The 14,852-nt window shown below is 36.3% G+C and overlaps 1 protein-coding gene across 1 annotated transcript in view; it reads right to left on the bottom strand.

Annotated features, from left to right (window-relative positions):
* Nucleotides 1-14,852, bottom strand: part of THSD7A (thrombospondin type 1 domain containing 7A) — a 281,624-nt gene that overhangs the window by 56,650 nt on the left and 210,122 nt on the right. The window contains exons 10-13 of the mRNA XM_038174823.2: nucleotides 11,441-11,675; nucleotides 8,199-8,314; nucleotides 4,430-4,562; nucleotides 2,482-2,585 (exon numbers count right to left, since the gene is read on the bottom strand). Coding sequence (XP_038030751.2) covers nucleotides 2,482-2,585; nucleotides 4,430-4,562; nucleotides 8,199-8,314; nucleotides 11,441-11,675 — 588 coding nt within the window. The remainder of the gene's footprint in view (nucleotides 1-2,481; nucleotides 2,586-4,429; nucleotides 4,563-8,198; nucleotides 8,315-11,440; nucleotides 11,676-14,852) is intronic.

The raw sequence follows: 14,852 nt of genomic DNA, 5'->3' as shown, positions 1-14,852 counted from the left end.
TAACACTCCAGAAGGCAGAACCTAATCACCCAGAAGGCTTGCATTCAGGTCAGCCTCCACTCACGGAGCACCCTGCATGAAATCAACTCTTGTAATGGGGACGAGAATAACGAGCACCACTAAAATTTCACACATAGCTATTTTCATGGCAGAAATTATAAAGTAAGAAGGGAGAGGGAGTACATAATACCCTGTGTAAGAGAAAACCTATAGAAATCTATCAAAACATACAATCAGTAATTCCAAAATCATGTATTGCTTAGTATATGTGTAATACACATGATTGAAGTTGGAGCTGAAAAAACAACAGCAAAAACCACAACCAATCAACACACAAAAAACTCTGAAACTCTCATGACATGGAATAATAAAATACAGTTTGCACGCACAATAATTGGCTATCCTTTATTAATGAGTTTGAGGCCAAGTCATTAGATTGAGGCACTGCAACACATCTATAGAAAATAACATTTTGTACTGAACTCCTACCGTCAAAGACAGAAATCTTACTTTCTCAGTGTGTTAAATGAATGTATCCTTCAGAGCTGCTAGAAATAGATTGCATTAGTGATAGACCTCTGAAAGAATTACCACAGTCAGAAGTCTTTTATATTAGCAGGCAATACCTTCGTGTTTCATTTCATGGTAAGTCCTAAATTGATCTCTTGTAACACCTTCTGAGTAAATGGTAGAAGTTACTAGTTTAAGATTTACTCTTTTTAAAGTATACCATAACCTCATTTAATACTGCAAGGAAATTAATGACCATAACATTTCATTTCTGCAGTTAGCAGTGTCCTTGATCAGGAATTCTACAATTTGCTGAGACAATGTTATTTTAACAGATAGAAGTTTGCACTCAGCAAAGGCAAAAGAAAAAAACCTTCCTGAAATTCAGGGTTGACTAGTAGTTCAAAGCAATTCAATTACTAACACAGTAAGTAGGAACTGTAATTATTTTCATACTGAGTTTATTTAATGCACCTATAAACATCACCTTACTATAAACAGTCACACATACACAATTCTATTAAATCTACAAAATTCTCTGTGAAAACAGGTGACAGTAAAGCTGGACGTGGCTGTTAAAATTAATTTCTATTAAATGCAAATAGTGGAAAAACATTTGGGTCACTGGTCTTGAAGGGTCGGTGGTTTTGAAGTCAAACTGGCAGCTGTTTAAGAGAGCTACACATCAGTGGTTAATTCCTGGGCCAATTCTGTTTAGCATCTGTAACAACATGCACAGAAAGTGCCCTCAGCAAGTTTGAGGACAACACCAGTTTGAGAGGAGCAGTCAGTACCTACCTGGAAAGTCTGGCTGCCATTCAGAGGACCTTGACAGCCTGGAGAAATGAGCTGGCAGAAACCTCATGAACTTCAGCAGTGTAAATGCAAAGTCCTGCACCTCTTGTGCTCCCATTACTCTCTACAGCTACCTTCTTTATACCCGATTGAAGGGTATAAAGAAGAGAGAGCCAGAGTCTTCTCAGAAGCATATAGTGAAAGAATAAGGGGCCACAGACATAAATTGCAGCAAGTGACATTTCAAAACATGTATTAGGGAAAACATTTTCAGCACAAGAGCAGACAAGCAGAGCAAGTGCCCAGAGAAACTGTGTGATCTCCATCCTTGGAGATGCTGAGAACTCATCTGGACACGTCCCTGAGCAACCTCCTCCAGGCTGGGTGGGATCTAAGTTTAAAATGAGTCCTGCTATTGTTGGAGGGTTGGACAATAGGACCTCCACAGCCTTCCTCCGGCTCTAAATTGTTGTAGGGTTCTCCAATCCTAATTCTTTGAACACTCCTTACAGGGAACAAAAGTCTTACATTTTGTCTAACAGACATGCTTATAAACATGTCCAGAAAGGTTGCCCAGAGAGGTTGTGGATGCCCCATCTCTGGAGGTGTTCAAGACCGGGTTAGATGAGGCCCTGGGCAATCTGATCTATTGGTTGGTATCCCTGTCCATGGCAAGAAGGTTGGAACTAGATGATCTTTGAGGTCCCTTCCAACCCAGGCCATGCTATAATTCAATGTCTTCACAACCTTGCTACCTGAAAAATGTCATGTTTTAACAGGTGAAATTGCTCCATTTTTTTTTTCACAAAACAAAGACTATAAAGTGACCGATCACTTTTTTTTTTTTTTAAATTAATTTAATTATTAATTATATTCAGAGAAAACTTTCCAGAAATGTGCTTCAGGTAAGAATGCTGAAGTAAACCTAACAAACAATACCATGAATTAGTCACTGATGCAGTATCAGTACTTAAAAATAAATTAAAATTGATATTATATGAATAAAGCATTTGCCAAATACCAGTTCAGATGTATTCTATTATACTAGCATTCCGTATTTTCCTCTGCTGAACCCCAGAAATTTAAGTAAAATTAATGCTAAATTACAATGAATTTTAGCCACTTCCCACACCATTACAGCCATAGATATCTGCAGAATAAACAATATGTTCTAACCTCTTGCTTGTAGCCCAGGTCCACAAGTCTCGTGTGCTCCTGGACTGTCTTGGCGCACATACCATGGTACTAGCTGGCACCTCCGCCACTTATGGGTCTTCCACCTGAAATGAGGAGGAAATAATCAAGTAGAAACAATTCATCTAAATATGTAGCAATAAAATCACAAATAATAAATTCCTTTGCCAAGCTTCATCTTCTTAGAAATATATCAAAAAGGTGAAATCAGGAGCAAAAAATTACCACAGACACAGCAAAGCACTGGGACAGTGAGTTTAAATGACTGCAACGGTGCCTCAAGAGATCCCAGAGCACTTAGGTCTAGGGTAGCCAAGTGGTAGCACCTTAAAAATGTGGAGCCAACCAAGAGATCTAATGCAGTGCATGGGCCCAGATAATATCAAAATAAAACAGAGTCAAGAAGATGTTGAAAAAAGCTTTGATAAAAAGAGAAAAATTGTGCTGCCTATATTATTTAATCAGTAATTTAAACTGCTAAGAAACTTCTACAAAATTCTATTCTGGTTTTGCAGAATATTCTAGGCCTTTAAATATAACTAATCCAGTTAGTGTTGCAGTTCCAAAATAATCCAGAGTGTTTTGAACTACTCAGAGTGAGGGGGAAAAAACTAAATCCACTGCTCAGATCATCTTCTGCTCTTTTGTATATAGTGATCAAATCACTTACCTCAAGTTTCATTGTAACCTGCCTCTGCTGGCTAATATCTGAACTAATTCATGAGAAAATCTGAGTGCATGAGTCCACCTGTCACAGCATGTGTACAGGTCAGAAAGATACTAAAGGAAATATGCAGAAAATGTGTTCATGTCATGAAAATCAAATCACCTCATTTACCACTCACTAGCAACTCTAATTGCTATTTATGTCTACTTAGCACATCATCCTGTGGTAGCTCAGGTAAAATTTGGTACTGAAGATCCTAAACAGATGAGGAACAGACAGTATTTTAAAGGATATAACTCTGATGCTGGTATTGACTAGAAAAAGATTTCAAATTACATTTCTCTCATGCTTGGAGTACTCACTGTGATAGCTTCCCAATGCCGTTTTGCATATTTTCATATCCTTCAGTTATATACAGTGTTGCCTCCAAATGAATTTGCAATGATAATTCTTACCAGATGATGAAAGCAACATATTACTTTAATCTCAATCTGTTTTGGCTAAAATTAAATTATATTTGCACCTCTGCAACAGAGTGTTTTCATGGAAGTTAGCCTTATTCTCTATCCACTGGAAAAAAAAAAAAAAGGCTTCCAATTCAAATACATAAATTATACATTAAAAATAACCCTCATATTTATTCTTTTATCAAGTACATCTAAGCTTTCTCATGCCACTCAGACAGATGTTGCAAAACTGCCCCAAAAGTTTTCTTAAGCAGTTAAAGTGGTGTTCCCCACCTGCTAGAATTGTCAGCCTTCTCTGGTGAAGATAGGTCAACACTGTACGTTAGGGGATGTATCAATGGGTGAGTCATCTCTGGGTTGATGGGAATGGAAAAATGGAGGGTATGTTTCTGCATGGGAGCAGAACTGAGCTCTTCTAAATAGACTCTGCATTTCACTGGCTTAGATAATTTAAAATAGATTTTTTTAATCATATAGAATTTCTAATAATCGCAAGGCAAGATTTTTCTTGGAAAGCAATTCTTATTAGTTGCAATGTTCATGCAAATAAACTGTTTAAATAAAAAATAAAATAAAATAAAAAAAGAAATAAAAACAACATAATTTCCCAATTCAAAGGAAAGAAAATATTGACATGTTGGTCTTGATACACTGAGCCTAACTGAGTGTACATATCTGTTCAGAAACCTTGATTTAGCCATACATCTTATTTTTCTTAAGTGGAATTCAACAAAATTTAGAGGTAGGTAAAGGTTGAAAAATCATACATAAACTGCCTTTGGTTGATAAACACTACCTGTAGCTATAGCAGACAGGAGAAGCTTCACATTCTTTTTCCTCAAACAAAGTGTCTGGGCACTCACGACCACCATTAGCAGGGAGTTGGATAATGACTCGGTGACGGGACTGTTTTTTTACTATGACATCTCCTGCAAAGGATAGAAAAACTTGTTTCTCCTGCTACAGTAATTAGAGAAAAATAAGATTTAACATAACAGGTATTTGAGTCAATCATTATAATAGTAATATACTACTTTGTCCATATTCAGAAAATTAAACATAATAGATAAAACACTTTAATCTCAGCTAAAGACCTAGAAGCAGAGTGAAACAGAAAGCAACAATGCCGTCCAAATGAATATATAACCAAAGTGAGCACACTGTTTAAGGGAACAAGAACAACCATCTCAGTTTGCTGCTACACATTAGTTTCAAAGCATAAATTTGCTTTAATCATTGGCTTGCAGAACTAGAAACATAAATTAACAGCAAGAAATTATTATATTTCGTTATTTCTTCATTCACTAAGTGTCTCAATCAGAAAATCTAAATGCCTTTTGCTAATCTCTACAGCCAGGAATATAACAAATTTAATTTACACTCCTGGTTATCTCCAGGAAGGGCTTTAATTCTGCTCCTTATACCCTCGATTCCCACAAGTATTACCCTACCAAGATCCACAAAATATTCCAAAAGAACATATTCTACATATAACGGTGAACTTTTATTTTCTCAATCTAGAATTTACAGTTTATAGTTTCTAATTATTATAGTCATTCATTATTAATGATAAATAGTAAATAGTTCCCATAAGAATTTTGATTTCAATCAGCTTCAAATACCTGTGCTTCAGGCAGAACATGAAGGGAAAACCCACAAATTTGTATTAATTCCATAGGAATAGCTAATGCACAAATATTTAAGGTAGAAATCTTGGTTTTGTTTTATTTATTTTTTACTTATTTATTTATTTTCAGAGAGTTGTAATGCAGACATTTGGTTGACTGGACTGATACCAGCTTTGGTGGGTTACAACAGCAGCTGCAGCTTGTCTGAACACAGAAGCATACTGGACCATAGCCAAGCAATCATAATTAGGAGCAAGCAGTAGGAGAATCCCGGCAGCGGCTCTCTACCACCTGGCTGCTTTTCAGAATTGAGAAAACCCTCTGCTCCTGAGTCAGTCAGCTCCAGGAGAAGCCAGGGGCTGGCAAAAGAGACAAGACAGACGTGCTGCCCAAAGCCACTGCTGACACAAATGGGTAAAGCCCATGGAAAAATAAATAAATAAATAAATAAATAAATAAATAAATAAATAAATAAATATTGTTTGATCCAGAGAGTAGAAAAAATGTCCATATTGGTTAACTAATACCCTATTTTATAGATGAATAAATCCTAGTTTGTGGTCAATATTTATGAAAATACATTCAACAAATCAAGAACTTTCTTAAAAATGAAAAAAGGACAATATTTTTGTCCAAGATGATCTACCCCAACAAAACCATTTCAGCAAGAACCATTAATATTGATGTAAAAGAACACAGTATTTAATAATGAACAAGTATATAATAGATTCAGTTTTCATGGTCTTAATTATCTGGTGTTTTTCAAAGGTTATAAATTTAATCTTCCTAACCATTCTTTTATTTGTTAGAACGAACTAAGCTCTACTATGAATTACTGTGAAAATGACTTTGTTTGTGTCCTTTGTAAAGCATGAAGAATAGACCGTGTCTGTGACATTTGAAGTACATATATTTAATGTAACAATATCTTACATTCTGATAATATGGTAGCTGTGAGTAATCACCACATCCCACACAGGGATTAGCACCCTGTGGAACAAGGACTATTACAGACTTTGTCCGTAATGGTAGATATTAGAAACATACCTCCTCTTAAGCTTAAAAAAGAAAAAGAGATAAGGCAGAAAGATGCAGGCAATATTAAGCCAGTCATCACTTCAACTTCATGTACAATTATAATGTCATAAAAATTCGACAGATACCTGCACTGTTTTTAAGGGCTTTGCCAAGTGTATTAAAATTGCAATGCATGTTTAAATCAGACCATTAATATCAACTAAAAACATCTTTTTCTTATTAATTTTGCTTATTAACTTTTCTTCTGTTTTCCTTGGGGTAGAAAAAAACAGCACAGGCAAAAGTGAAAGTTTTGCCTAAACTATATAGATATACATATATATCTTTGGATACACAGCCTCAGGTTTTCTGATGAAGAAGCAATGTATGTACTTTTAAAGGCAAAATCTGACCATTTTATAATCTGATAATTCAAATGCAGTTTCTACAACTGCAGAAGTATCTGTTTTGGTGCTATACTAAGAGATATATGTTTACCCTGTGACTAGTCATGATGGTGTGTTCCCCCTTCCACCCCTTCTCGCCTGCAGTCCAATGCTGCCTTGCTCAAACACTGGCCACTGCACCCAAGGCCTTGCTCAGGCAGATAGTGATCACAACATTGGCTCAAGATGGATCACAGAATCAGAATCACAGAATTTCTAGGTTGGAAGAGACCTCAAGATCATCGAGTCCAACCTCTAACCTAACACTAACAGTCCCCACTAAACCATATCCCTAAGCTCTACATCTAAACGTCTTTTGAAGACTTCCAGGGATGGTGACTCCACCACCTCCCTGGGCAGCCTGTTCCAGTGCCTAACAACCCTTTCAGTAAAGAAGTTCTTCCTAACATCTAACCTAAAACTCCCCTGGTGCAACTTAAGCCCATTCCCCCTCGTTCTGTCACCAGTCATGTGGGAGAACAGGCCAACCCCCACCTCAGAATCCCTCACTGGAGAAGCTGACAGACAGATGTTTTCCTCAGCAGCTGAGGGCTGATGGAACATGCTCCGAAACAAACAAACAAACAGTTAATATTAGTCCATCATCTTACCCCATAAACAGTGAGCAGGCCAAGAGCCCTTTAAGCTCTTCTGCACACCATCTGGTTGCATGACAGGATCTCCCCTTGAGCAGGGATGCCTCTTAAAGTCATGTCTGCTGCAGAGATCCCTTACTCCTTGTGACAGATTTCTTGCCACAACAGATCCTCGGTAAGTGATTGATGGCTTGCTAAACGCTGTGAGCTTTGTGAAGAGTATATCTTGGATGGATTGTGCGCTTATAACCCTCAAACTTTTTGATATAAACCACGGACTAAGTGGCTGAACAGTCCAAGTGACTTCAGCTCCTCATACACGTCTTCCCCTCTAGACACTTTACCATCTTTGTTGCCCTCCTTTGGACATTCTCTAACAGCTTTATGTCTTATACTGCGGTGCCCAAAAATGCATGCAGTACTACTCCAGGTGAGGCTGTACCAGTGCAGAGAACTCCTTGTGCTACCCCTTCCCTTGACCAGCTAGCAATGCTGTGCCTGATACATCCCAGGACCCTCCTGGCTGCCAAGGCACACCACATTTAAGCAGGAAAAATGGAAAAAAAAAAAAGATACTTATGGAAAATTTATGGTAAATATGGAAAAATAAACAAAATGGAAAATAGAAGACATCCTTTAACAGGCCTTTGAGACAAGAGTCTCTAACTAGAAGTTAAAATTGATTTTAGAGGCCACTAAATAAATTTTCTACATTGTTGCATGAGCAGAAACGCTACTTCTTCCCTGCAACTGCTGCATCAACTATTTCATGTCCACTGTCAGAAGATGTGTATAAGCATTCTGCCAGAAGTGACTCTGGATCAGACCATACTTCCTTTCTTAAAATCTGTCTACTAGCACACAATGGATAAAATTACCATCTTGACATGAAGAAGGACACAATGTCCAGTCACTGAATGGAGTCACAATGCAGTCCTTCCTACAGGGAAGCAGACATGGCCTCACTGTTTCTGGTCGGAGATTCTCAGGACATCTGAAAAAGTGAAAAAAAGAAGCAAATAAACAATCATTCTGCAATGAAGTGGTGAATTATGAGAGATACTGAATGTCTGCAGGCACACGAGGGGAGTGCTAGTTGCCCAGAACTCACCAGGACAGATCTCAAAAACCCAAACCTGTTAGAATTGAAATATCTCTGGTGGAAGCAAGCCAAAACTGGTGCATTCTGCACCTGGATATTGAACTAAAAGAAGAAAAAAAATCACGATTTCTCATCTGCCATTTCCGACTCTTTCCTTTTCAGTGTTATTTTAAAGCTTCAACATTATTGTAAAGAAGAGTCATCTAGTTTAGTCTAGCAAAATACATTTCTACCTCTTCACAAATGTACTAGAAGCATAAATTCTGGCAAGAGGCATATCTGGCATAAATAATACTGCTAACTCAGGAATATACAGGTATAAATTGGCCATGATTATGATGGAAACCAGAAGTGGTTTGAAACTACCAGATCAATAAGACTGTGGAAGACTTTCAGAAGGGACAGGAGACCTTGCTTATTTTAAGAAGAGGCTTGATCAGTTTATAAAAAATCAGTATATAAAAGGGATTATTAGACTGCCACATATGGGACTCATTAACCCAGGTCACTTTCCCAGTTCTGCTTTTCCATTTTTTCGTTAAGAACAAACAACCTTCTACACTACATTATGTTTTCAAAAGATGCTATAGCTTTTGCAGAAGTACTGCAAGTCTTTAAAATAATTTCAAAATGGTTATTGCCCTAAAAGCATACAGAATGTGGACTGTCAGAGGATTACATAAAAAGGTATGAAAAAACATCACTTCTACATTTTGGAGCATGATTAAAAAACATTACTATGATTTTCCTCTTGTTGGCTGCCAGGCACCTTGGACCAGAGAGATAAGAGACCAATTTTATATTTGGATTGGATCAGCTGGGGAAGCTTGGGGAAGCACGAGACATTCAGGCTGGAGGGACAACTGACAAGTTTAATGATGAGTTACCAAGAAAATGTGGCCTCTGTTGTTGATGGAGAACTACACCTGTGTCAGCAGGGGAAGAAGAACTGGCAAGAAGAGAAGAAAATTGGAACTGCAGCTTTACAGGAAAATATTCTTCAGCAATATCATTTGCTAGTTTACTGTCTGTTTCTGAGTTTTCCTGTCAATTCACATACTCCTTCCAAAGTATGCTCCATTCCTGTGAAGCTACACCAACTTTTTGCCCATAATGAGGCCTCTTGTAATGATATCTCCACCCTTTAAAGAAAGTTTATCTCCTAAAATATGAATGTGAAGAACCGTGCAAAATATAGCAATAGCAACAAAAATCTTCATAATGTCTTCATAAGCCCTGTCTATCTTTTTAAGTCAAATTTTGCCTTTTATTTTGTATGGGATTCATAAAATCAGATTATGTATGCATGGGTGTATTATATATAGTGTCAGGTACACTTTAAAAAATGATCTGACACCAATCATGTACAGTGACTACACTGTCAGGAATTTTCTCTAGGGACAAAATTCAAAATGCTTCCGAGCAATACAGAACACTGGCTTACTAGTGTTTTTTCCCTTAAGGAACAACAGAAATTTTGAGCATACAGAAAAGACTGAGTCATATACTTTCACTGTTTCACTAACAACTTCATCCTTCACGAGCACTGTACATTAGAATTCTTTTTCAGATCCTTGGGCAAGCCAATTAGGTCAATTAGAACACCATTTCTATCTTTTTATATTGTTTGTATTTAGTATATGTGGCTTAAAGCAATGTATTGATTTTTTTGGCATTCCTTACTCAAGGTCAAATTAAACAGAAGAGATACAAGCTGAAGTCTGTAACTTGTGAGGTAGATAAGGCCAATAATATTGATTCTATCATTCCACAGTAGTCCTTTTTATTAAGGGGAGTTTAAAACAAGGTTCCTATTTACATTTTCATGTCAAATGTCTAGTTCTTTAAAAATGATTTGGTAATTTTAATGTGACAATTTGATGGATCAACCAATACTTTTTTTCTCATTTCACACGATCCATTTATGACACAATAAAATAGTCACACTCCCAAAAATTTAAAGTCAGATCAAAGGCGGAGGCATTACAAGATTTTAGAAAGAAGATAAAACATTAGAGTGTTTTTTGTTTGTTTAAGGAAAATGAGCAGTAAATAAAAGATATAGTAGTGTTGTGACTGAATAGAACACAACTTAATGTAGACATAGAATGATTTAGGTTACTGAACGGGCTGGTGTAATTCACTGTAGTTCCATTTAAAATAAACTAGGAATAAATCTACTGTTGAATAAAGCAAGAAATGGTAAATATTTAGTGTGAGAATAGCTGCCTCATGGCCTTTCTAAAAGACCTCTGCTCTCATCTCTTCCGGCTCTGAATCTCTTCTGAACGGGATATATTTACAGATTGACAAACTGCATGAAGATACGATCAAATGCATTTTTTACTAGTAGCTAATCCATATTTAACCCTGGTTAAGAATTTAACCCTGGATGAGAATTTAAATCATCGGACAAAAGGGATCTCTTAGGAAAACATGGATATGGGGGAAACAAACAAACAAACAAAAAACCAAAAACCTCACAAAGGAAGACTGTCAAACTAGTGTTTAAACTAAAGTTTCAAGCTTATGCTGCATCAGAGCTGTACTATGCTTGAGCTCCTTGGTCTGCTTCTGAGAATGTGCACTTTAATGGGTTGTACTGTATTCAGACACAGAACAATAATTTTATGGGGAATTGCACGAATCCATACACCACATCCCCATTTGGAACTAACACAAGGATCTCAGAAATGGTGCTGCACTGCACACACACACAGCCCAAGGAATTCATTTTGACTCAATTTGAAGATGGTAAGGAGCCAACTGGACTTAGCTGGCAGCACAATCACCACTCTAAATATCACTCATAAAAATCAAGTGTGAAAGGTACTTCACAATCCTTTAGTAGCTTCAGTTTTGTGTTTTTGAAAGACAAATTGTTCCTTTATGAGAACACAAAGATTGGGAAGAGGTGGGAGTGTTGTCTCCACATGCAGTCATTTGCTGTATAAATTTAGATCAGCAAGATCCAAAAAAAATTTCCAGAATGACAAGATAATTTTTTAAGATCTTTACTTTTTTGGGCCCACTTGTCCCACGTTGACTCTCACACAGATAACTTTTCTTGTCTGCATCCCCACAGAACAGGTGGCCTCCCCATTCCAGCTGGCAGAGGAGTTGAAAGCAGACACAGATGCGTCTTCTATGCACTGTCCCCATGGGCCTGTCTGCCAATGATACACAGTGCAAGAGTGCTCATTACAGCTGCGGGTTTCCTGTAGTGCACTACTATTTGGACACTGTATTCCTCCTGGAACAATAAAACAGGGCAAAAGTTCATGGAATGGAAGAAAATAAAGCAAGAAGAAGAGAGAAGAGAAAACCTGAAATCTTGTTAGCTATATATTATCACTTTGATTACATGAAATAAGCGCTGTACTTTCTTCCTCCTCTTCATATGCCCAATACTCACTTCGGCAAACTTTAGTGAGCAGAACACACAGAACAGAACGTACATGGATGGCAAATGTGTATTATGAGGACGGTAAAATAATCATAATTTATATAACACACTAATGTCTTTTGAGCATTCTACAGAATTTTTATTTAGGGATTCCCTGAAAAAAAGACTGTAAGAGATAACATAAGGAATTAGGATGGCTCTAGGCAGAAGAAATCGTTAAGTGTTCTAGTTATGCATGCCTGGAGACCACTGTTTATGTCTAATTCATGGATCAATTAAAAATATTTTTGGAGCTCTTGTCCTAGGTCCCAGTGGATATTTATCCATGTTACATAATTACCAAAGAGGGTGGCACAGCTGGTAATTTCTGGTGCAGATTGAGATAACAAAGGCTGTTGCAGGCTAAGATTAAAATGCATTCATGTGTCAATAATTGTGAAGAAAAGCTCAGATAATGCTATCTTTGTTGTGTCTGATTTCAGATAGTGTATTCAGTTTTTTACATTCAAGGTAATTTAGGCTTCTAATCCTGCATAAACAAAGAGAAATCTTTCTTACTAGACTTGATCATAGGCTACTAGATATCTAACATTGTGAGTATGTATCATATCTGCTGGATGCTACCATGCTCTGGTGCTACTAGAAATAGAGAATCTAGGTTTAAGAATTTACATAAGCTTTCATATTTAGGAACAATACAATAGGACTCCTAAATCCATATGACAGAAAGCCAGGGAAAAGCTAAATAATGTTTTATGTCTTTCCTAAAATACTAGATTTGTAAGAAAGATAACTGAACGAGACATTTTTTATTAGTTCCTGCATATGAACCATACATTGCTTTTCTCTGAAAAGAAAAATGTGTGCTCACACCAAGCACATATCAGAAAGCACATCAGCTTTTCTGTCCCACCACAGAACTTTAGGTTGACCTCTTGTCCTACAGACAAACAAGAAGGAAGTGGTTTTAAGCACTTCTTACTGGTAGTGATTAAACAAACAACAAACAAGTGTAGTAAGACACAATGGATACTTCACATTGGAGTTCTCGGATGTGAATAAGTGTTACAATTAGAATACATTCTAACTGATACCCTAAGCTGGATTTGTGAAACATCTAGTTCTGCAGCAAACACGAGGAAAGGGATGCTTTAATGAAATCACAGAACAAAATCCAAATCCTCAATTTTCTGTTTCCATTGAGATATTTTAAAGTTCTGATTCAGGGCTAAAAAATATTAATGCAACCAAGCAACAGTAAATATATTAACTAAGAAGTCATGAAAAAGACTAACTAATCGTAAGTTTAATAAAGGGGGGTTAGAAACACCTAACAACTTGTGAATGCAATTAAAAAAATACTAAAATTGCAATGTTTTGGGCTCAAAATGGATGCAATTCAAGTCTATCAGAATTGCTTTAAATATATTTTCATATGCGTAGCACCAAAACAAAGCAAATTATTTACATTTTGAAAAAAAAAAAAAAAAGGAAAAAAATTATAAAACAAAATTATGGTTATGTGGCAAGTTTCAAAACATTATGCAAACATCTTCCTTCGGGAAATGAAAATCCTTTCAAATAGCACCAGCAGATAGCAAGATAATTAGGAAGTATTGTAAATTAAAAAAAATAATAATAATGAGAAGAAGAAGAACTGTAGTACAGTCTCAAATAATTTTGCATAAGAGAAAACTGATCCATAAGAGAAGGGGACTAGACATGTTCCACCAGTACAAGAGCTAAAGAACAGACAATCTAGAAGTGATAAAAGAATGTTGTTAAACTACTTCTATCTGGTGTTACCTCAGAAGAAAAAAAAAAGGGGGGGGGGGGGGGAGGGGGCATTCAAGGAAAATCATATATTAAAGGGAGAGGGTAAGGGTTGGGTGGGGGTGAATGTTTCCCAAGGAATGGATGCCATATCCATCATTTCCTAAGCTCTTAATGTATTAGAGAATAAAATGACAACTTGGATTCAGTTTTGACAGCCATGCAAAAATGTATATTCAGGGAAAAAGTGAGAGTGACATTGACTTGTAATAGAAAAAATTTGGGGCGTGAATGTCTGTAGCTCAGTGGGAATCCAATTCTGTTCAGATAAAACAAATAGTTAAGAAAACTGTAAAAAAAAAAAAGTGGAAATAATACTACTGAAATATGATGCAACTATCAGCAGTATTAAATAGCAGTATTAAAAGCACAATATCACAATATTTATGTATAAATCACTGTGCCATTCTCTTCAGGAAAATAACATTTGCTTGTACACTCACAAATTAAAATAGGTACAGAAAAAAAGAATGGTCTGGAAAACTGGCAATTAGACTTGCCCTTTATAACATCTACATAGGGATAACAAGATCAGTGCTGCTAAACTTTAAGAACATTTCACTAAATGTGGACATGTTTGACAGAAACATAAAAAAAATAATATCACAGAAAAAAAATTATCAGAATACATGAAAAAGGTTATACAATACTAAATACGTTTTATATTATACATGAATAGATGACTGTAAATAATTCCTTGGCAAAACTAAGTAATCATTTCAAGGTATAAAAACCAGTTGGAGCTGAAGTATTTTTTTTGTTTCTGATTACTTAGACAAAGCACATTTGGAAATGAAACGTTAGTTTTACAGGGGGACTTGCACTGTACTTATAAAATAGCACAGATAAGATGGTAGTTTCCTTGAATGCTTTTAACAGAATTGTCAGAGCCTTAGCTTGCTTTTCTGCCTGATTTGGAGCTCATAATGGGTAAGACACATTGCTACAGGATATTCAAGGATTGGACTTTCTAAATCTTTTCAATGACACTGTCATGATAACTTACAAATTTTGAAATGCTTAACACTTTTTAAAGCATTTAAGGATCATTTTAATTAATCATTTTGCTATCACTCATTTTACAAATGCATGTAATTGTATATGTGCATTCTCAAACTTAAGGTTTGAGAAAAGAGATGTGACTGACATGCCTTTTTTGTAATCTAGACAGGTGTTACTTATTTGTTTGCC

Source organism: Anas platyrhynchos, chromosome 2, assembly GCF_047663525.1.
Source record: "Anas platyrhynchos isolate ZD024472 breed Pekin duck chromosome 2, IASCAAS_PekinDuck_T2T, whole genome shotgun sequence".
In the NCBI taxonomy this organism is placed as follows: domain Eukaryota; kingdom Metazoa; phylum Chordata; class Aves; order Anseriformes; family Anatidae; genus Anas; species Anas platyrhynchos.
The sequence above is the reverse complement of the archived record's forward strand: the minus strand, read 5'-3'. Positions and strand labels throughout refer to the sequence as shown.